Source organism: Pituophis catenifer, unplaced genomic scaffold (assembly GCF_029215685.1).
Source record: "Pituophis catenifer annectens isolate HBS135680 unplaced genomic scaffold, rPitCat1.0.hap2 SCAF_1, whole genome shotgun sequence".
Taxonomy (NCBI): domain Eukaryota; kingdom Metazoa; phylum Chordata; class Lepidosauria; order Squamata; family Colubridae; genus Pituophis; species Pituophis catenifer.
Window position 1 is genome coordinate 294,300,104 of NW_027256881.1, and position 22,840 is coordinate 294,322,943.

The following is a 22,840-nucleotide window of genomic DNA, read 5'->3' on the forward strand; positions in this document are numbered from 1 at the left end:
AGTCGGTGGGGGCCTCTGCACCCAAAATGGCGGCCCGCGTGGAATCCAAGATGGCGGGCGCCACGTGGTGCTGGCTTGGGTGCCCTCCGCCGGCTACGGTCTTATGCTGGAGGCCCGAGGGTCCAGCCAGCTGCCGTGCCTGTTTGCGCTGGGATCGCCTTCCTGTAGCGCGGCGGCGGCTGGCAGGGCTAGCCGGGCGGACCACGGCTGCACGCTGCCCCGTTCAGCTCGAGCGGCGTGAATCCGAGCCGCTCTTCCTTCTTTATGCCCCGCGCGGCTGCTGCTTGCTTCTGGTGAGGCTGGGGCTTGAAGCAAGTTTAAATTTGGCGCCGTGTGTAAATGAGCGGCGTGGGCGGCTCGGCTTTCCGATCCGGCGCCCAGCTGATTAGCGCTGCAGCGAGCGGCGCTCCAGCGAAGATAATGTACAAGGGACCAACCAAAAACTCTATTTTAAAATAAAATGAAAACCCCGAGGGAAAGGATACTCAAAAATAAAATAAAATCCTAAACGCCCCTGAGGAAGGGTGAAAGAAAACTCAAAGAAAAAAACCACAAGAATAAGGGGAGACCAATACCTTAAGGCAGGAGCTCCCGGAGAACACTTCAGCGTTGCCAAACAACTGAGCGAAGACTGGGGATCATGGGACTGGGGGTGTGGCTAGACAAGGGGAAAAGGGGAAGTCCCTGGGGAAGGTCTTTTTGTCTTAAAGGAACACTCAGTTGTTTGCCAAAGGCTGAAGCATTAACTCCCATCCATGGATAGTGGGAGCAGCGCACAGGAAAACCCTACTTTTTCTCACCACTAAATTACAATTCGTTGGATTGGACCCAGTGTTCAACTCTGGCAAGATTGTTTTGGTTCCTGAGTTTAAGAAGTGTTGGCTATTCCCTGCAGCTTGGTTTTATTTGCATCCCCTTTTATGCCTTCATCTAAATCATTTATGAAGATGTTGAAAAGTACTGGACCTAAAATAGAACCTTGAGGTACCCCACTGCTTGCTTCCCTCCATGTCAATGTAGTTCCATTGAGGACTACAGGTTGAAGACAGTTGGTCAGCCAGTTATAAATCCATCTGGTGGTGATGCTGTCTACTGCTCCACATTTTTCTATCTTACCAAGAAGTAAAGAGTGTGGTCTACTTTGTCAAATTTAGTCATAAGGCGCCCTTTTGATTTAGTGTGGCCAAGAAAAAAAAAACCCAGGATAAACATAGGCAGGCTAGGAACAATGTCTACACATTTCAATTCTTGCAATGACAACCCTTTATCTCCCTCTATGTAAATGAATTATTGTCATTCATTCCTAGGATAAAAATTAAAGTATTGCACTTCAGATCTTCACCCTGATATTAAGTGGCTTAGCCCTTCCTAATGGGATCAGGAAAAAGCATTTCTCAGAGCTATATAAGATTTTCCAACACACACACACACACATCATAACGATGGGCACATTGATAGCTAATAATCAACTTCTACTTCAATTACAAACTGTACTAAACCTGTGCTATAAAAGCAGACTCTAGACCAGCAGACAGACCAGATAGGGGGTCAGGTCTGTTGCTAATGCAATGAGATTTATATCAATGGCTCATTGGTGTTACCCAAGTAATCAATGAGAAATAAATGCCTTAAGATGTATAACCTACCATGGAGGAACCCTGATTATTTCCTAGTTCATCGATCATGCTGGAAGCTGCTACACGAAGAAAGCAAGAGTATTAATCTCCTAACCCAAGAAGCAATGACCCCCCCTCCCCACACCTTCTTTTTCTCTTCAACAGATACAGCTTTTTTCCTCAAATGGAGATATATAAATATATATGGTTTGTCCTTTGGATATGGAACCTAGAGGGATGCTGCCACCATCTGACAATAAGAATTGTGTTTTAGATATTTAAGCTACAGTTACCCTCAGTTTAGGTTAAAAACAGGATGCATTAGAAGAGGCAGTCAACCACAGCATTTTTATATTAAACTGTCTATGAAGACTTTCCTACATTCTGTTTAAATATCAAGGTGACACTATAGCAAAAAAAGAAAAAAAAAACAAAGAAAAAAACACCAATTCAACTCTCAATGTTGAAAATATTCCTGTGAATACATAATAAGACAACACAAATTATTCCTCCTGGCTTCTGACTACATATGGGGGCCAAACTTTACAGAAAATAAACAACTGGGTATATTGTAGTGTAATTGTACTGTATTGACTGCTTCTTTGTTTTAAAACAAAAACTTTGTTTTTCAACCAGATTTTCATAATTGCACTGAAAGCACAAAAGCATCCGAGCTATCCACAGTCTGTCACCATTTAGAGAAGGACAAAGCACACGTTTAAGATGTTCTCCTTGTTTCCCAGAGTTACTTGAGCCCTCACTTCACAGAATAGCTCCTTGAAAGCCTAAAGGGGACTTTTCAAAAAGCTCCAATTTTTGACAGGCAGAAGTTTTCCCAAGGGCAGAAGCGCTTACCACATCAAGGCCTTACTCTGTAATATAGGAATCTGACAATTGTTGATATGCTTCCAGAATCAGTCAGCAAACGCAAGGCATTTCTATGTCTCTTTGTGCTGTGCTTTCTGCAATATAGCCCCCAATCTATACTGCCTCCTAGAAACAGTATTCCCAAAAACCAAACCAAGCCTCTGTTTGGGGCTATAAAATTGTCCCTAATCTAAACTTAATGCTGCCAAACACCCTGTTGTAGCTAAACATTGTAATTAGTGAAACAACCACAGTATTTCAATGACCGTATTAACTGCTGTAAATGCAATTGATTTTTATTGTCAAAAAATTACTTTTGTTGCAACACATTATTACTCTGATTCTGTATAGGTTTGCAGGAATTTACTCCCACTCGTACAGAAGCAAGTGGTAATTTTTCTCAGCGAAACCTATTATGGAACAATGCCTGTGACAGCTAAAAGGAAGGATGGCCAACTCCAAAGGGGATATCGACTTGGATCTCTAAACTACAGCAACTTTACTCTCATTGCCCATTAAATTCTGCATGCTGATGCTTTTGAGAAAACAAAAGGTAAAAGTAATGTGGAATTCAAATGTCATGATTTTCTGGATCAGTCAACCAGTTAAGATCATTGCTGCATTCAATTATTAAAATAGATGGGGCAGAAATTTGTGCAAAGGCGACAGACAGCTGTCCTGGGCAATGAATGTGACCTTTGGCAAAAGTTTCTAATTTAGATTGCCAAAAATTCAAGAATTCAGCATCTGTTGCCTATACTTAATATAATATCATAAAGATAAGATTGTTGGCAATAAATATGTTATATGAGATAGAAACATAAGTTAATATGCTGGTCCAGTGAAGATTAACGGGAAAAATAGCAACACGAGTTAAACCTTAAATTGCTATAAACTAGAGAAGAAATAACCCCTAATGGTGTAAGGGAGACAAGCAACAGCAAAAGCTGGCTGTTATTTGGAACTCACTATTCTGAGGAAGGTTAGCCTAGGGGAAAAAAATTATAAAGCTGAAGCAGAGTGTGTTGATGTCAAAGTAAATGATTGATTAAAAATAAAGAAGAACAGATCCTTTCTGGTTTGCTGTTGGTAAGGGAGGAATGAAATAGAAGAAAGCATTGCTCTGCCCCTCTGAATGGGGATTGTCTCTCAGACAGCAGAATATGGAATAAGTGTCCTACACAAACAAACACAAAAAAGGCTGGAATGGAGGCTTAGCATTCTTTGGAACTTGAGTCAACCCTGACCTTCCCTTTGTGGGCTTTCTGAGGTTAGGATTTCTTCCAGATGTTAGAAAGAGCTGGCTCTTAGAATCTCCCTCTCCAAGGTCACAGCCCTAATCTCCAGCTCCAGAGAGGGGGAAACAAGCACATGCTATGTTACTTGGTATAGTCTACATATATTCTTCAGAAATGAAAAACAAAATGAGCTTACATACACCGGCACAATGGATTGACTGGATAATAATAATAATAATAATAATTTTATTTCTATACCGCCCTTCTCCCGAAGGACTCAGGGCGGTGTACAGCCTATTTAAAAACACAGACAAAACAATGATATAAAATTTAAAATAATTAAATAAGTGGCTCAAATTTAAAACCCCAATAAATTTAAATACCCCAATTTAAAACTATTGTGTTGATAGTCCGGCCTGGTGGAACAACAGGGTCTTCAATGCGCAGCGAAACACCCGGAGGTCGGAGATCTTACGAATTTCCGGGGGCAGTTCGTTCCACAGGGCTGGGGCTCCCACAGAGAAGACCCTCCCCCTGGGCGTCGCCAGCCGACATAGCTTGGCAGATGGCACCCTGAGGAGACCCTCTCTGTGGGAACGAACTGGTCGGTGGGAGGCTATTGGTGGCAGAAGACGGTCTCGGAGGTACCCGGGTCCTATGCCATGGAGCGCTTTAAAGGATGATGACTAATGTACCTCAATATCACAGATTATTAAACATAGTGAGGGGTGTCTTCACAAATTTTCCTTTGCCTTTTCATGTGAAAAGTCAACCTACCATATTTGTAGTGTTATCACAGGGTTGACCCAAGACATTTCAATCTCTAAAGATGAAAAGCAAATAGCAAACTCCCCATAAACCAAGGTACAAAGTAGCTAAGATTTGGCACTTGAAGCAGAATTCCCATAATGGTCAATCCCTAACACTAATTAAATAATGACAAAGCCACTTTCCTTAACCCCTACAGTCAGGTGATTGAGGTAAGCACCTCACTTTTCCTATGATAGCCTCCTTAATCTGGTAGTGTGGAGTTTCTCAGAGATGACCTTGGAGAAATTGCACAGCAACAGTTACAAAAGCAGGTTTTCAGCCCCAGAAATGAATATATTCGAAAGACACTTAAACTGGCTTTGCCTTAACTCCCTAGGATATAAGAGGGAGAGAAAGAAAAACAGAGACAGCTTTCAAGAGCCCATTACTAAAGCTTATCTCAATAAAGTATACTTTCAACCATTCTTGAAGAATCTGTTTCTTGACCTGGTCTACCTGGAAGATATTTTCCTGAGCGACTGAAAACACATGTGTGCAGTTAGAATACAGCCATTCCAATGTATCTGGAGGTCTTATTTTGCTATACATATATAAAATATAATAAGCCAAGATTTACAATTCAGAATATTTTTTACAAATCCTCAGATATTTACTTCTTGAAGTTTTTTTATAAATAATATTAAATGTAATAAATTCATACAGCATTAAATCTAGTAAAATGAGGCTTTACTGGTTTTATCATGTATTTTACTGATAACCTCTCTGCTATAATTTTTATGACAATGAAAGAGATAGGCTAAAACAAAATATTCATTTTTATATACTATCTCAAGTAAATAGTCAAAGAAAATATCATACTTTTAAACAATTTGCATAATGTCCATTCAGTCCAACTGGACTTTTTCTTTTAATTTTCAGCATTGACTTAAAAATTATTATGATTATCATACAAAAGCCATATTGGTGCACTGGTGCAGTCGTTAGAAAGCAGTATTGCAGGAGAACTCTGCCCACTGCAAGGTTGACTCAGCCTTCCATCCTTCTGAGGTCGGTAAAATGTGGACCCAGATTTTTGGGGGCAATATGCTGACTGTATGTAAACAGTCAGAGAGAGCTGTAAAGCACTGTGAAGCGGTATGTAAGTCTAAGTGCTATTGCTATTATGCTATTATGAAAAAAACAGTAACTTTCCTTAGTGTCAGGCCTAGAAGCTTTATATTAAAATTTATTGTTTTATCCCAAAAATATAAAAGTAAAGAACGAATAGATTTTTATTTTACTATATTTAGGTAGCATAGACAGCATGCAATAAAATAGCTTTTTAGTTGTTTTATTTTTACCATATTCAGAAAATCTTGCATTTCATACAAACCCCCATAAAAATGAGATGACAGAAAACTGCTCAATCGCTAGTACATCTGCCACATATGCTCAGTGACTTCAAGATGAACATCTCATATGAAACCTATGCTAGGATAATTTTTCATATACTATTTAACTGTATGGTTATCTTGGATTGTAAATTGAAATCTCAAATTCATGAAAACCAGGGATTACTTGCTAGATTGTAACCAAATGATAGTCAGCTAACTATTTTCACCACCCAAATATCACAGGCAGAACAGTTCACATTTTATTAAGATGTGGTAGGGAAAAAAAAACACAGGGACATCTATGTAAAGAGATGGAAAGTTATTCCATCTTTTATTCAGGATATAACACATGCCTAAAAGAACCAGAATGTAAAACAACAGAACTATTAATTTTCACTTGCCACTAAGACACAATTAACTGCTGTCTGACCTAAGATGAAAGATCTCTGCATAAACTGTTTCCCCTTAGCACATTCCAGATTTTTTCATTTACTTATGCCCATAAGCTTATGAAAGAAGGATGACATTTACTAAAGCAACTGATTCAAGAAGGAAATAAAGATACCAACGAAATTTGTAAACTCAATTAGACACCTGGAATTCCTTTTCCAACCAAACAGGTTTGCCTTTCAGCAGACACACTTGTTCACATCAATCAGCATAATGAACATCCATGTCTTTCCATTCATTAGGGATATTTTTCATGCATTATTCATTTTGAAAGCATTTCTGGGGGTGAAAAGAATTATAATAAAACATGTAAGCAGAAGTAGATTATCCCATACTTAGAGAACCAATGTCCATCTACCCTAATATTCTCCAGATGTATGGAGACTGTAACTCCCAGAATTCCCAGGTAGTAAGCATGCAGCACATTGATGAGGAATTCTAGGCACCAGAGCATCAGGCACCACAAGGCATTGGGCAAGAAAAGACTCTCCTGGTTCACACAAAATTAAACCGTAAAATGATTTGTCTGGGTTTGGAGAATTTTAAGACTTAGAGGAATACATTATATGAACACAAACTTTTGACAAACCATGCTTGGTTACGTCTGTATCATTTGCTTCTTTTTGCATATTATGCATGCCTAACAATTTATCCAGTAACCATAGTTAAGCAAAATGTGGGTTATTATGAAATGTTCACTATGCTCAATATGACTACACTTCAACTATGGTATATCCTACATAGTTTCCTTTATGGAATGGAGAGAAATTACTTCAGAAGGAAATGACGCCCGGACAGAATTTCATTCATTTCAATTCAGTTTAATGTAAATACTGTAAACCTAATTATATGGATCCTTTTCATGAATCCATTGTGTCAAAAATGACTCTAATCCTACGCATATTTAGTTGGATGTAAGTTCTTCTGAATACAATAGTACTTTTTCCAAATAATCTTTATTTATTTTTTTATTTTAATGCAGACATCCTCATGAGCCAAAAGGTACTGGATGCAAATTCTGTATGCTGAAGGTGGCAGACAGACTAATCAGAGACAGGAAGCAAACACCTATCTGGGAAGCAAACATCTAAGCATTGCAAAGAGCAAAGATAAGAGATAAGCACAGTATGAAAAAGATGCCATACGAGATGAACCCATTTCTATCAAGGTGCAAAAAATCACTGGAAACCCAAAAATCGGAGAAGGAAAACTTCAAATCTACCCAGGGAAAATCTGGAGTGATACAGAGTTTTATGGAGGAGAACGCTACATAAACACTCCATGTTGTAACATTTTATTATTGATAATGTAAGATTTTAAAAAATCACAACTGCTAGAAAATATTTTGAAGACTGGGCAGTTTTCTTCCGCTTTGTAATACCAAATAATATTCCATTTAAATACACTAATCGCATATGCGTAGGGTTATTTCCAAACTAATTGGTTAACTTTTGAGAATTAAGACATTTTAAACTGTTAATTACATTATTAATTTCCTGAGTGAAATCAGTAAGCCATTTCTATATATATATTGTTAACAATATATATGTTAGAAGTCTATGTCCTCCAGATGTTTCGGGACTACATTTCCCAGAGTTCCCTGATAGCAATAGTACAGTACATTAATGAGGAATTCTAGGCGCTGGAGTCTCAGACACCAGAAGACAAATAAGGATTATTCTATGCACCATGGTTCATACAACACTAAACCATAAAATACTTTGTTTGGGTTACAGAATTTAAGGCTCAGAAGAATGCAGTAAAATAAAAATAAAATATAAAAATTAAGAATGGTTCATCAAAATTTCAAAAACATATTTCAAAGTTCTTTTAATGCTTCCTAACTATTTCCTCCTTTTCTTCTAAAAGTATTTGACGATAAATGTCACTGTTTTTGTCTCTACAGTAGGCTAATTTGCTTCTACTGAATTCACAGGAAAGGTTGCTTACAGAGTCAAAAACGTTGGCTCTATTTTATAGGAATAAGGGCAGAGTAATAACCAGTGGCAATACTGATTTACAATCTGATTAAAACTAATCTGCTGCTATATTTTGATTCCAAGAAAACAAAATAAAAGACCTGGTGTACCAAGAATCCAGATAAAACCATAGGGCATTTAAGTGGCATGACAGATAAAGAATCATTTATGGAGCAGAAACATGTAGAATGTGGGGCCAATTAGTTCTCGTCAAATGATATCCACAAAACTGGATATTCATAAGAGATTCTTCTATTCACCCTCTCAGAAATGTGAACTATATCACAGTTCAGATCAAGACTTCTATATAGACTATCCATCAGGGGTGGGTTCTAAAAATTTTTACTACCGGTTCTGTGGGCATGGCTTATTTTGTGGGTGTGGCTTGATGGTCATGTGACAATTCTTTAGGATTTAGCAGAGGTACTGGTCTACCAGACTTTTAACTACTTGCAGAGCTGTACCGGTCTACTCATTTGTTTTTGGAGGCACCGGTCTACCCATTTGTTTTTGCAGGCACCAGTCTACCCATTTGTTTTTGGAGGCACTGGTCTATCCATTTATTTTTGGAGGCACCGGTCTACCCATTTATTTTTGCAGGCACCGGTCTACTCATTTGTTTTTGGAGGCACCAGTCTACCACCACACTGCCTTTTAACACTGATCAGCTGTAGGGTGGCCCTTTGAAGCCCTGCAGCAAGAGTTTAAACAGTTTTTTTCCTTCTAGCCAATCAGCTGGGACTCAGGAGGCAGCAATAGATTGGGGGTGAGGCCAAATAAAAGGCAAGAATAATGCGGGGCAGGGGCAGAACCGGTTCGGTGATGTCATATCGTCACCGTTACTGGCTCGGCAGAACCGGGCCGATCTAGGAGGAACCCACCACTGCTGCCCATCTATTTGATCAATAATTTCTATAGCAAATGTCACTCTACAGTAACACTACATTTTAAACTCTGCCTTTCGCAAGAACATTATGACCAAAATATAACAAAGAGCAGTTGAAAAATTATACCATTATATAGATCTTCCTGAATCCAAATTAAATATCTAACTTTTGCATGAAGTTTTTAACAGAATGGGATGTTGCTTTTGCCACACAGCTGAATGCAAGCATTTTCAAAACAGCGTTCTTATTTTTCCACAGAATTCTAGAGCTAGATCTCCTTGTTCACACTGCTTAAATCAAGTTAAATTAGATTGTTGATTAAGATGAGAGAATATTTTTCATAATCTATTTCTTTTGAATATCTCCCTGTGATAAAACTGATGCCCTAATTTTAAATATAATAGCACTGTGATATTTAAACTATAACCACTGGCAATATACGGACAATGCATGATACACAGACACAATGAACTAAATAAATCATCTATGCTGTATTTCACTTTTTAAAAATGCTGTTAGAAAGATAATGTGAAAAGCATGTTTTCCATAAAACAACAACATAGAAACAGGAAAACAAAAGTACATCAAACTGGAAAATTACAACACCTTGTTTTTTTGGGGGAAAAAAAGGCAAAACAAGAAATAAAACCACTCAAAAACCTATATCTGAAAATAATATCAACTAATCTTGCTTGACAAATACAATATAAACATTAGTTTTGATACAAAGCCACAGCAACTGCTCCGGGATCTCTGCCAAAGCTGAATTCATCTGATATTATAAAATGATTTTTGTGTTCTATTTACAATTCTAGTAATTTTGGTCCAGTTTGATGAACACGGGGCAATAACACGTGTCCTTAGTTAGAAAAAGAAAGACAAACTGTGAATATTTCTCCAGGATCATCTACTGTAAACTACTTGCAATGCTGCTTTCCAAATATGAAACCCTTTTGGGACTTATAATAAACAACAGTAGTTTCAAAGGTGTTAAGTCTTCAGCAGTCCAATACTGAATCTTGTTCACATTGCCGTTAAATTTTAAGCCCAGAAGAGAAACACATTCACACTTCTGAAGCTTACAGATCTTTGGGATTTAAGAGTTACAATGATTCTTCAAGATACACATAGCTACCAATGGGGAGAAACAGTCATTATGAGTTGGATCCAAAACAAGGTTTCCGCAAATTGATATACTGAAGTTGAGATGAGAATTATGACAATCTTACATTCATTTGATTCAGTGCAATTTAGTTGTCTTAAAATCTTGCTCACATTAGACCTTACCTATACTTACTACAGGTGGTCCTCAATTTACAACCATTTGTTTAGTAATGTTCAAAGTTACAACGGTACTGAAAAAAGTGACTTATGACCATTTTTCACATACGACTGTGGCAGCATCCTATGGCCACATGATCGAAATTTGGATGCTTGGTAAATGATTCATATTTATGAGTCTCAGGATCACCTTTTGCAACTTTCTGACAAATACAGTCAATGGGGAAGCCAGATTCATTTAACAACCATGTTACTAACTTAACTGCAGGGATTTATTTAACAACTGGCAAGAAAGGTCGTAAAATGGGGCAAAACTGTCTCACTTAGCAACTGAAATATGGGCTCAATTGTGGTCATAAGTTGAGGGCTACTGTATTTTTCCTCTGACCTGGCAAAAGAAGTGGAATTATATCAATGCAAGATAAACTATTAACTATTATGTGAGACATTAGAATTTGGCAATTCTTTAGATAAGAAGTAAAAAGGTGCTGCATTGGCACCCTTGTACATTCCAAGCATTGTTTTAAAAACATTGTTTTCTTTCTTTCTAACTTTCTAAAATAGAATTAAATTTCTTTAGAAACTCATGCAAGCAGGCCTTAATGTTCTCCTAGGATTTGTTAATATGCCAACATTATTTCAGTTAATGCCAAGGGAGAACTAACCAAAAGCATCTGATCCACCAACTTTCACTTTTGATTATGATGGGATATAAATGCAATAAAGAAATAAAATATACCTGCCCAGCATTTTTTAAGCTATAGCAGTATGTAAAATTGATAAATTTTAAATTTAAGATTAGGCAATCAGGACACAATTATTTTGTTTTTAATTAGTTACTTTAATAGCAAATGTTGACTTCTGTGCCTGTATAAAATGTTATCTTAGTCTGTTTAAGATTAAGAACAATGTGACGCTTATGCTTTCAACTATGTTTCTTAGTAACAGATATTATACATACTTACACTTGGTTTTTTGAACTGGAAAACATTATTGTAATTACTACTTGCTAGTACTGGTTTTATGTAAACACTCCAGGTTGGTTTTATAACTATGTAATATCAGGCGTACCTAGACAGAACTAAATCTTACCGCATACAAAGACACTTGTTCCCAAGATCACAGCTGATTTAAAATAATTATTTTATTTTCAATAATTTAGTTTATTAATTATAAAATAATATAAATATAAAACCTTTGGTTGCAATGTACATTTGATTCTTCTTAAAATTCCAATCCCTGGGGAATAGCTTTAAGCAAAACTTAGATATGTCTTTCAAATGTTCTTGGATTAAAATAAAGTCATACCCCCGTATATTTTATAGTTGAGATTCTATTTAATATTTTTTCATCCTGCCTGAGACTTCTAGTTGTCATTCCAACACAAGAAGGCACTAGATGATAGAAACTGCACCACTGTGACCAGAGGATATGACTAGGCCATTTCTTCAACATGCTAAGGAAATCAGGAACACCCTATGGTAATGTGCATTATTTACATCATGGATGGCATTCTCTTCCCTTCCATTTTTAGGGCCAGCCAGCATGATAGGCTCTGCACTGTCCTTAGGCTATAATTAGGTCAATTGGATAGATGAAGTTTGAATTTACTATCATGGAACATTAAAGTTTAGTTCCTACAAGGCAAAGATCAGCTATATGACAGCTATATTTAATTTTGAAAGTGTTTGGAGGAACATGAAATTGAGGGTCTTTTCTGTATTAGGTATTATAATATTATGGCAGGAGGATAAGCTTTTTACATTTTTAATTATTTGCACCTTGTCATTTGGGCAGTCTACAAGTTTAATATATTATTTTTACTGGTTTGTCCCACAGCCAGCCAGATGTTTAGGATGGATTTGGAATTATTATATTTATCCATGTTTCACCAATTTAAACACTGTGATCTGAGGAGGATGTGTGTGTGTGTGTGTGTGTGTGCATGACACAGCACCTTTTAAAATAATGGAGATTTACTGAAATATCTCATCAGCAAAGTGTTGTGACAGATGGGTGAATTGTTGCAAATAACCAAATCAATTAAACTGAAAACCAAATGACAAGAACTTGGCTTTCCAGACATTCAGTCAACCATTTTTTCAAGGCAAGTAGTTTTCTCAAGGTTCCCTGCGGGAATCAACTGTATGCAAGCAGACTTTTTATTGTTGTTGTTGGTTGGCTGGTTAGGAAACCTTCACACTGTAAATAATAGGTTGGGTAACCAGGCACATACTGTCCACAATACTTCTAAGCACCTTTCATACTGAATTCAATGGGATCTAGTTCACAATAAGTGTGCTTACACCTGTCGCTTTGGAACGTTAATTGTCAAGAAGAAGAAAAAAAAAGGCTAGATAAAATTCTGATCAAGAGTTCCACCTGTGACCCTAAATAATGAAGCTTTAGAAAAGTTACATTTTATATTATGTATACTAAAACACTAACAGAAAAAGAGCTTTAGAAATTCTGGTTCATTCAGTCACTAGCAGAAAGAGACAGACAGGCTTTTGAATAGGATTTTGTTCAAGCATTTAAGTAACACAATTCACTTTTCTACTTCTTTGCTTTGAAAAATTCTTTATGAATAAAGTTTGATACAAGGGGGGAAATACTAGTATGACTACTACGGCAGGCCCTTCTGTTACACCAGTGTGATCATTGTAATAAATTTAATAAATTATTATTAACCTTTCTAAGCACCTCTTGAATGTTCTATGTCAGTAATCCTACACACATTTACTAAGTGGTATTTATTCTGTGTAAACACTCATTGGTTCAGGTTAATAAAAATTTGAAGTGGTATAAGAGTTACATTAAAGCAAACTTCAAACATCAGGAAGAATTAACTCTTGCGCACAAACATTCTGCATTATCAATTAATTTATTAATTACTATGGATGTTGTTTATGTATTCAGTTGTGCAGTGGACTCTATTGGAATATATATGCATAAATTAGAAAGGTAATAAAGTTAATCCCTCAAGACAAGCTAAAGTAGCTTGATAAACACTTGATATCTGAGCACAATGAGCAAACTCAAGTTTAGTTGAAGCAGACTTGCAAACTTTAAAAAAGTAAGGGTGCTGTCTAAAGCAGCACTAGAAAACTTTTACAGTTTTATTAGAGGGCTGGTATTACCATTGTTGTTCAAGAACTACTTTTAAAAATCCCAAACAAAAGAAATACTCTGCATATAGGCAGATTTGTCATTCAGATTAATACAATCTTACTAAACTTAACTTCACAAATTGTACATTCATTCATTAGCTTATGCAGTACTTAAATATACAAAGTTGTTAAACTGACTTCGACATCACAATGGATCTTATTCATATGATAGTTAAGTTGGTAGTACAGTGGTCTAAAGCACCCTGTTATTAAGACCAGCTGCCTGCAATTACTGCAGGTTTGAATCTCACCAGGCTCAAGGTTGACTCAGCCTTCCATCCTTCCTAAGGTAGGTAAATTGAGGACCCAGTTGTGGGGGCAATAAGCTGACTTTGTATAAATATACAAAAGGATGAAGGCTATTGCTTAGCACATTGTAAGCCGCCCTGAGTCTCCGGAGAAGGGCGGCATATAAATCAAATTTTAAAAAAAAAAGTTCAAGATTTTTAAAAAATGAGAGAAAGACTGAAATGTGGCACTTTAAGATCACCAATTAATTCCAGGGACAATAGTGGAATGAATGAAATAAAACCAGTAAGTCAAACATCCAACATCTTATTTTTAAAGCTCTTACCTTGGACCTTTCCTTGACATAGTATTTACCCAATCTACTGCCACAAAACATCACCAGCCTATCTACCAGCGACAAGAGAAAGTTGATGGCCTCGCATCCTTCCTCGGTGCCTGCGATCCATTTTATCTGGTCTCCTCGCAAGTGTCTCTTGGAGATGCCCTGGCGCTGGCCGGCCAGTTGACCGTCCTGCAACTCCCCTCTATAATGCATCTGTTTCACACATTCCAAGACGCAGTCCCCTATTATCTCGCCCAAGAAATTGTCCAAGTAGCAAAAGCCAATCTCACGCAAACAAGGTACAATATAGTCCAGGGCGATTTTCTCTAAATCCAATCTCATAATATCGCCCAATAGCATTTCAGTAACGCGATTGATTTCTCACCTCTAAATAATGTCCGAAAGAGCAATCGAGTATTGGATTGGTCCCAGAGGCTGCTCGGGTATCGGTTATTTTTAACAAAACGAATCGGCCGCTCGCTTAAAGCATATCTAACCCTTGAAGATGTCGGGATGGAGAACCGCAATCTGTGTCAGGGAAGCAACGAAGCGGGGCGCTCAAAAAGTTTTGCTGAAGTAATACTCGGTCTTCCGTGCAGCCAGCGGTCACCGTCTCCGCTCCTCGCCACTCCCGGCGACCCAAGCAAGGCTGGAGAATGGAATGAAAATTACCACCACTCCCCCCGCCCTCGGGGCTGCCTTCCACCTACTGTAAGGGTAACACCTTGGCTGACAGACAATTGCTGAAGCTCTTTGCTATCGGTGTAGATCAGTGAGAAAAGTGAACGACCCCCCCCTTTTTTTTTTTTCTTTTGGCTGATAGGATCACTCCCCCTTTTGGGGAGCCACGTCCGGCAAACTCCTTTCCAATTTAATTACCAAGGCAAGCAGATGGGCCCCCTCTCTGATTTAATACGTCTGCTACGTGCAGAATGTGTTCCCAACTTCTACAGCCAGCGGCACGTGGGTGGAGCCCCGGCCCAGAAACAATCTCTGCCGCGCGCGCCCACACATCAACCAAAGGGAGCGTGGACGCAGCCAATCAACGAAGAGACGAGGTGTGGCTCCGGACGGTCCTTCCAGCCACCCTTCCCTCCCCCCCACTCCGCGCCACACACCCTCCCCCAATTCACGGCTGGAATAGCCGCGTGGGGGGGGAGAGGGGAGTCGAAGAGCCGCGTGGCTGTAGGGGGCGTGGCTTGGGGCTTGCCAGGCCTGAAGACCACACTCCGAGGGGGGCGTGGCCTCCGCCATTGAGGAATTCTACCCCAGCATGTACGCGGGTCACATACTACAGGACAATGTAAACAAACGGGAGGGAAAGGGTGTAAACGCGCAAGTGACAGGGGAGTTTCTTCTGGCAAATGAACCTAACCGAAAGGGGTTGAGTTTACAAGCGCTCAGCATTTTTGCCCCGGAAGGCGTCTTCCCCTTTTTTCCCCCCCACACCTGACTTTCTGCTCACAACAATTATTTTATAAGCGACGTTAGTCGTATTTTAACGTTTTAAGTGCCCTCGTTGCAGAACCTGCATCCAAAAGGCTCCTACGATTTTAACCGAATGGATATCGCATCTCATATATGCCATCTTAAAAAAAAAAAGCAAGACACCCCTCCCGATTCTTGCTGGGTAACAATATAAAAAATCAACAAGAAGAAAACTTTTGAATAAAAATCTTCGAGATGTATTTCCGATGAAGTGTATTTTCATGTTTCCGGAAAAGTAAAATGAAAGAAAAAGAGAGAAAAAGACAAGAATTGCTCTTGATGTTGCGATAATACCCCCTTCTTGTCTGGTTCGGAAATCAATCACGTGTAACTCGTATTATCTTGTGGGAATTCAACCCTTAAACTTGTATTTTACTAAACGAACGGATTAGGGTATTTAAAAGAGAAAAATAATGCCAAGACAAACAAACATACAAGAGTGACCAGAACGGCACAGCTAAGAGTTCAGACTCCAAGTGACAGCGAGATTAGAAACTTTGGGAAAGTTGTTGGTAGTAAGTGAAGAACAAAGTCCTGGATACTGAAACTACTAACCTTGTGTCTTCCTCTAATTTTGTAATGCCCCAGCTTCCCATCTGCGTACATGATGAGCTTATCCATTTTTTTCAGGAGGTAGCCTATGTTCTCACATCCTGGTTCACTGCCCTCTACCCACAAGATCTTGTCCCCGCGGATGGCTTTGTTGCTGCCCAGTTTCTGACTCGCCAGGGCTCCGTCCTGGAATTTGTCACTCAGGTGCAAAGCCAGGACTTCTTGGAAGATTTTCTCGGCTATCCGGGATCCCAGGAAATGGTCTACAACGCACAAGCCATAGGCGTTCATGCAAGGCACTATATAGTGTAAGACTAGCCTCTGAGCATCTCGGCGGTGCTCTCGGACCGGCGCCCGCTTAGGCGGCGGAGGGCCGGAGGGCAAGGCGCCCTCGACCACTCGCACTTCGCCCGAGTTGCCGGGGGAGAGGAGAGCTCCCAGGGAGCCCCTCGCCGGCCCGTCCGGCTGCTCCTTTCGCCCGGCTCGGTCCCCATCCTCGCTGCTTTCGGGGTGACCGATGAAAATCTTCCTCATGCTTTCTACTGAGTCGCCACTGAGTTCGGTCGGAGGCCGCACGGCTGCTTCCCTGCCCGAGGCCATCTGCAGGCAAGTCAGATCCGCCTGGCGGCCGGCATCGCCTTACTAGGGCGACGGCATGCCGCTGCTGTTGCGTGTGGCCCTGCCCGAGCCGGCCCCGTGCGGGAAATGCCATGTTCGCCGCACACTACCGGATACCAGAGGACAAGCCGCTCGGGAGCGTGCACACGTACCAATGGGAGCGAGCGGCACATTGCCCTCCCGCCCCCCGCCTCCCTCGATCCCGCCTCCTTCTCGTGCCGCCTCCTCCTCCCCCGCCATCCCTCGGGGACACGGGCTGGGAACACGCGAGATCCAACGAAGCGCACGAAAAACTCCCGGGCAGTGCTGGACGTGCAAGGGAGAGGAGGGAGTCTGGGATTGGTACGTGCCCTCTCTAGTTGGGAACGGCCGACGTGAGTCACCCAAAAAAAAACTGGAAAGCGCGCTGGAGCTATCTTTTTCCGTTCACCTGGATGGCCCCGGTCTTTCTCCGAAATATATATATATATTCCCCCAGACCCTCACTTCTTTCATTTTGTCCCAAGCCGGAGATCGTGAAAATGGTGGCTGCCCGCGAGTAGTTCCATCTGCTTGGTGGATGGAGCAATAATGCCTGGACTAGAGCGGGCGCAAACATTTTAGGCAGTAAATATTTTTCATAATCCCCTCTTGAAGAAAACTACTGAAACCAAGAATTTGCAGTCCCAGGAAGGCCTTAGGAGATAATAGGAGCGTGCATATTCCCATAACTGGGTTCTATTACAGTCTAGTTTACCAGGATAGATAGATTCCTGTGGATGGTGCCCAGTTTGAGAGATCAGGTTTGGTGTAATCGTTTAAAACAGCAAGCTAGAAATAGGAAGACTGAGTTCTAGTCCTGGTTTAGGGTGAAACTAGCTGGGTGATCTTGGACCAGTCATTCCATCTCAGCCCTAGGAAGCAGACAATGGCAAACCAGTTTGGAAAAACTTGAAAAACTACAGAGACTTGTCCAGGCAGTCATCAGGAGTCAACACTATATTGAAGACACACACACACACACACACACACACACACACACACACACACACAAAACCACCAAGTTTAGTTTGTGCACTCCCAGTCAGTCCCTGTATCCAGATCAGAGCAAGTACGCATGCCATTGAGTTCACCTAGCCAAAAAAATACAGCTTGGAGTTTCTTTTGGAAATATTGGCAAGCATTAAAAATTGAACTGGGAAAACGGGATTAAAAGCAGGTGGGATTGAGATCTTAATACTAACTCTGGTTCTGGTTCTGATAGTGTATCAGCAGTTCCTTCTGAACCTAACTCTTATCATATTCTTCAGACTCATTTTCAGAAACCTGACTGCACACCACTCTGAATTAAATGTCAAATTCAACCTCAGAATTATTTCAGACATCAGCAGTCTATTCTTTTTTATCCAAGTTATCTTGGCTTGATCTTTTAGCAAGATTTTTTTTTTTTGATCCCAAGGTCACTGCCACTTTCAACACTTTATGCTAAGGCGGCTCAATTAGGATGTTTTAAGCCCTAATGAATATCCATTGTGTACAATTCCTAAGTGCTGGTTCAGCTGTCTGCTTAACAATGAACTTGAAAATACATGGAGATGGTTTTGTGAATGTGAAGCTTGAAGGTGCTCTGGGTGCTCAGGGGTTGGTTCTGGTTTCCTGGTGAACCCATATTTATTTGCTAGCTTTTTAAGTATCTTTAGCATTTATCTAGTGTTCAAGAACAAAGAACGGGCTGATACATGTACTTCAGAAAAGAAGTTATTTCTTTGTCTAATAATAGTTGGTGAAACTTACAAATGCCAGTTTTGAAATGAGCCTCAACAGCAGATCTCACTCTTATGCCATTTTGCTTTTTAAAAATTAATAGCAATAGCACTTATACTTATATACCACTTCACGTTGCTTTACAGCCCTCTCTAAGTGGTTTACAGAGTCAGCATATTGCCCCCCCCAACAACCTGGGTCCAAATATATTACCTTTTGGATGTTCAGGCAGAGGCAAAACAACCATTTATTGGGATACCTTAATTTTAATTTTTGCACTGGACTAATAGCATAAATAACTATTTCCAATCATTGATGTGGGTACAAGAGAGGTACAAAAGTAGTTCCTAAAGAGTCTTCCTCATTGATAGCATTGCAGAAAATATATCAGACCAAAGAAGGCGAAGAACTGCTTTCTGTCGTCCCAGAAGTCAGGAGACAGAGTAATTAAATTAGCTTGCAGGAAGCCAGATAAACCAGATGAATCTGCTTTTATGAAACTTAAATCAACTGGATATCTTTAAGCAGAGGCTGGACAGCCAAGTTCTGCGGAAGCTTTAGTTTGGATCCCAGTGTTGGAAGCATGCCTGCAAGGGGTAGGACTTTTAATATCCCTGTCTGTTGTCATAATTTTCTATGGAAATAGTCATACTTTAAGATGTTATTTTAGTTAGTCTAAGTAAAAGGATAAAAGATGGGGAGTAGAATATGGGGAATAGCCAAAACAAAGGAAAGCTGGTTTCTATGATTCCTGCAATGAATGTTTGGCCTTGAGGTTCAAGGGCAGGCTTAAGACTCAAGTGATGGCCTCTGATCACATCACCTCTGATTACATCAACTGATCACTTGTTTCCTGTCTGGATTATTCTATCTATTTGTATAATCTCTCCCTTAATCATATAGGAGAAGCTAGTGAGATGGAGCTGCCCTTTCCTTAGAAAGAGGAAACTTGCTTTTGGTTGCACACTCTTGGAGTGTGGAGAATTAGTCTTCACCAACACACCATTCAGTTGGAGGGGGGAAAAGTAGCTAACACAAGGTGCTATTGTTTTTCATTTCCAAGCATTCTTCACTGCCCAGGAAGTTAATGAGTATAAGTTGCACTTTCTGGATAGCTGCATTAGGGGCCCAATCCCCTTTTCTATGATATCCATGGTTTGTGAACCAGAAACAAAAAGGAGGAACTACGGTTGTTTCCTCTTCTTTGCACATTCCTGCCCATCTTCAGAAGCTATGGAAGTTAAAAGCACCGTTATATATGAAAGCTACTTTGGTACAAGCACCAGGCTAGAACCCAAGAGACCATGAGTTCTACTCCCACCTTAAACACAAAGCCAGCTAGATGATTTTGGACCAGTTCTCATCCTGGGAAGGAGGCATCTGCAAAGCACTTCTGAAATCTTGCCAAGAAAATTGCAGGGACTTACCCAGGTAGTCACTAGGAGTCAACACTGATTACAGAGCACCTAAGCAATATAAACAACAACAGCCCACCTGTTGTAGCTAAAGGAATAATCAAAGTGCTTTGATTATTGAATAGCTGGAGTGCAAATCTTTATTCAAATTAAAACCTAATGTGGAACAAATTACATACTCATTTTCTTAACTACACAATTTACAGTATACCTGGGAGTACAGCTGTAAAGTTCTACCACCTTCTCTATAGATTTTGCTGTAGCACTGTAGTTCCATAATTTTTAGTCTAAAATCTGTTAAAGGTAAATCTTGTTTTTATTGTACATCGAGCCACAAGGCTGAAATATTTAGAAAGACTTTCTTTAACAGCGTTACTTTTCAAATACCTTTTAGATTATCTGTCCTGCTTATATTACAGGATCCTGTTATTCTAAATGTTGCTTAAACTAATGTCCAGCATGTGACAGGCATATCTCAAAACACTTTGATTAAATAGCAGTTCTTATGTATAATACAGTAGTATATTCCAAACATAAAAAGTATCAGCATTTAATAAGAAAGCTCTACAATTAATAACTCATGTCTTTTATGTAAATTGTGTCAATTTGGAATCTGAGCAACTGTAGCACAGTAAGTATATTTCCTTGTCTTTAAAGGAGCTTGCTGTCCTTTTGAATTTATAGTAGCAACTTGTAGAACAGCTCCCAGCAATGGCACTTAAGTTTGAGAAAAGAGATATAGAAATTTGCTATAAATCACTTTTGATTGTGTTAAGATTGAGGTATCTTTTTAAATATGTTATTGTTCAGTGCTATTCCCCACTCCCATTGTTCATTTTTTAGGAATTGAACTGAATACTGTTAGATGTATAGCATAGCATATAAACACTTTGCTGTGAGATACTCCTACCTCGCCAATGAAATCTAGGTAAACCTCTTAGATAGCATATTGAAGTCAAAACTTACTAAAAATAAAGGTTGTTTCATATCATTATTGGGTACCTTAGGTTTCTTTTTCATTAAAATTCCATGTCTAAATCAGGTAACTTATGTATGAGAGAGATTCTCCAGTTACTTTTTAGAAGCGTAAACAAGCTAAATTTATATGGGCCTCCTGACTACTGGTATATTAATGTACTTTAGTACTACTAACTCAGGTACTATCTTGATAATTAAAGCAACATTCCAAGATCAGCAAGTATCGTATAAATGTATCGGGGTGCTCATGGTGCAGTCGTATAAGGAAGGCAATAGATGTTGTTTTAAAACATGTTCCCTACATTCCAGTGCCTTTTTTCCCCCACTGAAAAGAATGTATGTTGAAACCACTTCCTCTATACGTAGAACATTGGTCTGTTTTCGCACTTGGAATGACTGCAGTGGGAAGGCTGCAAATGTAAATCCATCCCAGTATTGGAGAAATATTTACCTGAAAAGGATACAGTGAGGAGGAGGGGGGAGGAGGAGGAGGAGGAGAAGAAGAAGGAGAAGGAGAAGAAGAAGAAGGAGAAGGAGAAGGAGAAGAAGAAGAAGAAGAAGAAGAAGAAGAAGAAGAAGAAGAAGAAGAAGAAGAAGAAGAAGAAGATGATGATGATTTGTCAACTCCAATTGAAACCAAACCTGGAGATATCCCATCCCCATGGTGGTATTCAGCGAGTACGTACCAATCCGCGTGAACCTATAGCAGAAATCACGGGTGGGCCTGCCCCCCCCGCCCCGGCTCTATTCCGTCCTATTTAGGCACATTTTCGAGGCCTGGTGCATGCACAGAAGGCGCGTGAGCAAGCAAAGCGCATGCACCGAAGGTGTGCACGAAGCGATCGTGCACAGTGAACCGGTCGTAAGAATATTAGAAACCCACCACTGCCCACCCCCCATTTCAAGAGGAATGGCTAAAGGAAAGATACTGTGCAGAGTTGCTCTATGAGGGAGATGGGTAATTCTTATATATGATAAATAAATAATATAAATATAAATAAACCATTCCTTTGGCCGTTGAAAAAGGAGTATGGTGAAAAGTAAGTAAGTATGCATTGTTAACCATCAATTTTTCAGCTTCTGAGGCAAGGAATGAATCCTAGCCTCCCTGAAGATTATAAGAATTGTGTGAGACTGTTTATTTTTCACACATAGAGAGGATGCTAAGTCCAGAAGGGTATTTAAAATTCTCCAAGCAAGAGATAAGGCAATAATAATAATACTAATACTAAAAGATGCAGGATTATAATCATTAGTTAGGTGTCACATTCTAATAATATAAATATCAAGAAAAATCTACATGTTCCTCTGGGAAATCCATAGTAAATTCCCTTTTTTTTCTTTGTTAACTAAATAGAGTTTTTATTGATTAAAGTAAGTAAATCCTCTGCTGATCTCACACCCTGATTGCCTTTATCACTGTTGTTTCCTCCTTAAAATGCCTACATCATTCCTGAATCCCACTTCCCCAAATAAATTTCAGCTGTGGGGATGATAACAATAAGGAAAATGATATAGAGAAACTTTAAACATCCTTTCTTTACTTCCATGTCTATAAGCAGTTGCCAATAACCCAATATTTACTTTATTTAAAATGGAAAATTACCCTTTGGGACTTTTTAAAGAGCCTGTAACAATAGGATTTGGCAAGCCCCAATTAATTGTACAGATAGTCCTGAATTCAACAACCATTTGTTTGACTCAAAAATTCAGAATATAAATTACAGGTCCGTATTTTTTGGAGATGTTGGTCAGTGCTTTGCAGCACTGGCTAGGGCTTGTTAGATGCAGAAACCAATCCGCAATGCAACAAAGAGTTTTGAGTCTGGCCAAATGGCAGTGT

General features: G+C 39.5%; 1 protein-coding gene across 1 annotated transcript in view; it reads right to left on the bottom strand.

The window, feature by feature from the left end:
* EGLN3 (egl-9 family hypoxia inducible factor 3) overlaps nucleotides 1-16,843 on the bottom strand; it is a 39,507-nt gene extending 22,664 nt beyond the window's left edge. The window contains exon 1 of the mRNA XM_070931374.1: nucleotides 16,247-16,843. Coding sequence (XP_070787475.1) covers nucleotides 16,247-16,843 — 597 coding nt within the window. The remainder of the gene's footprint in view (nucleotides 1-16,246) is intronic.
* Between the last annotated feature and the right edge of the window lie 5,997 nt (nucleotides 16,844-22,840).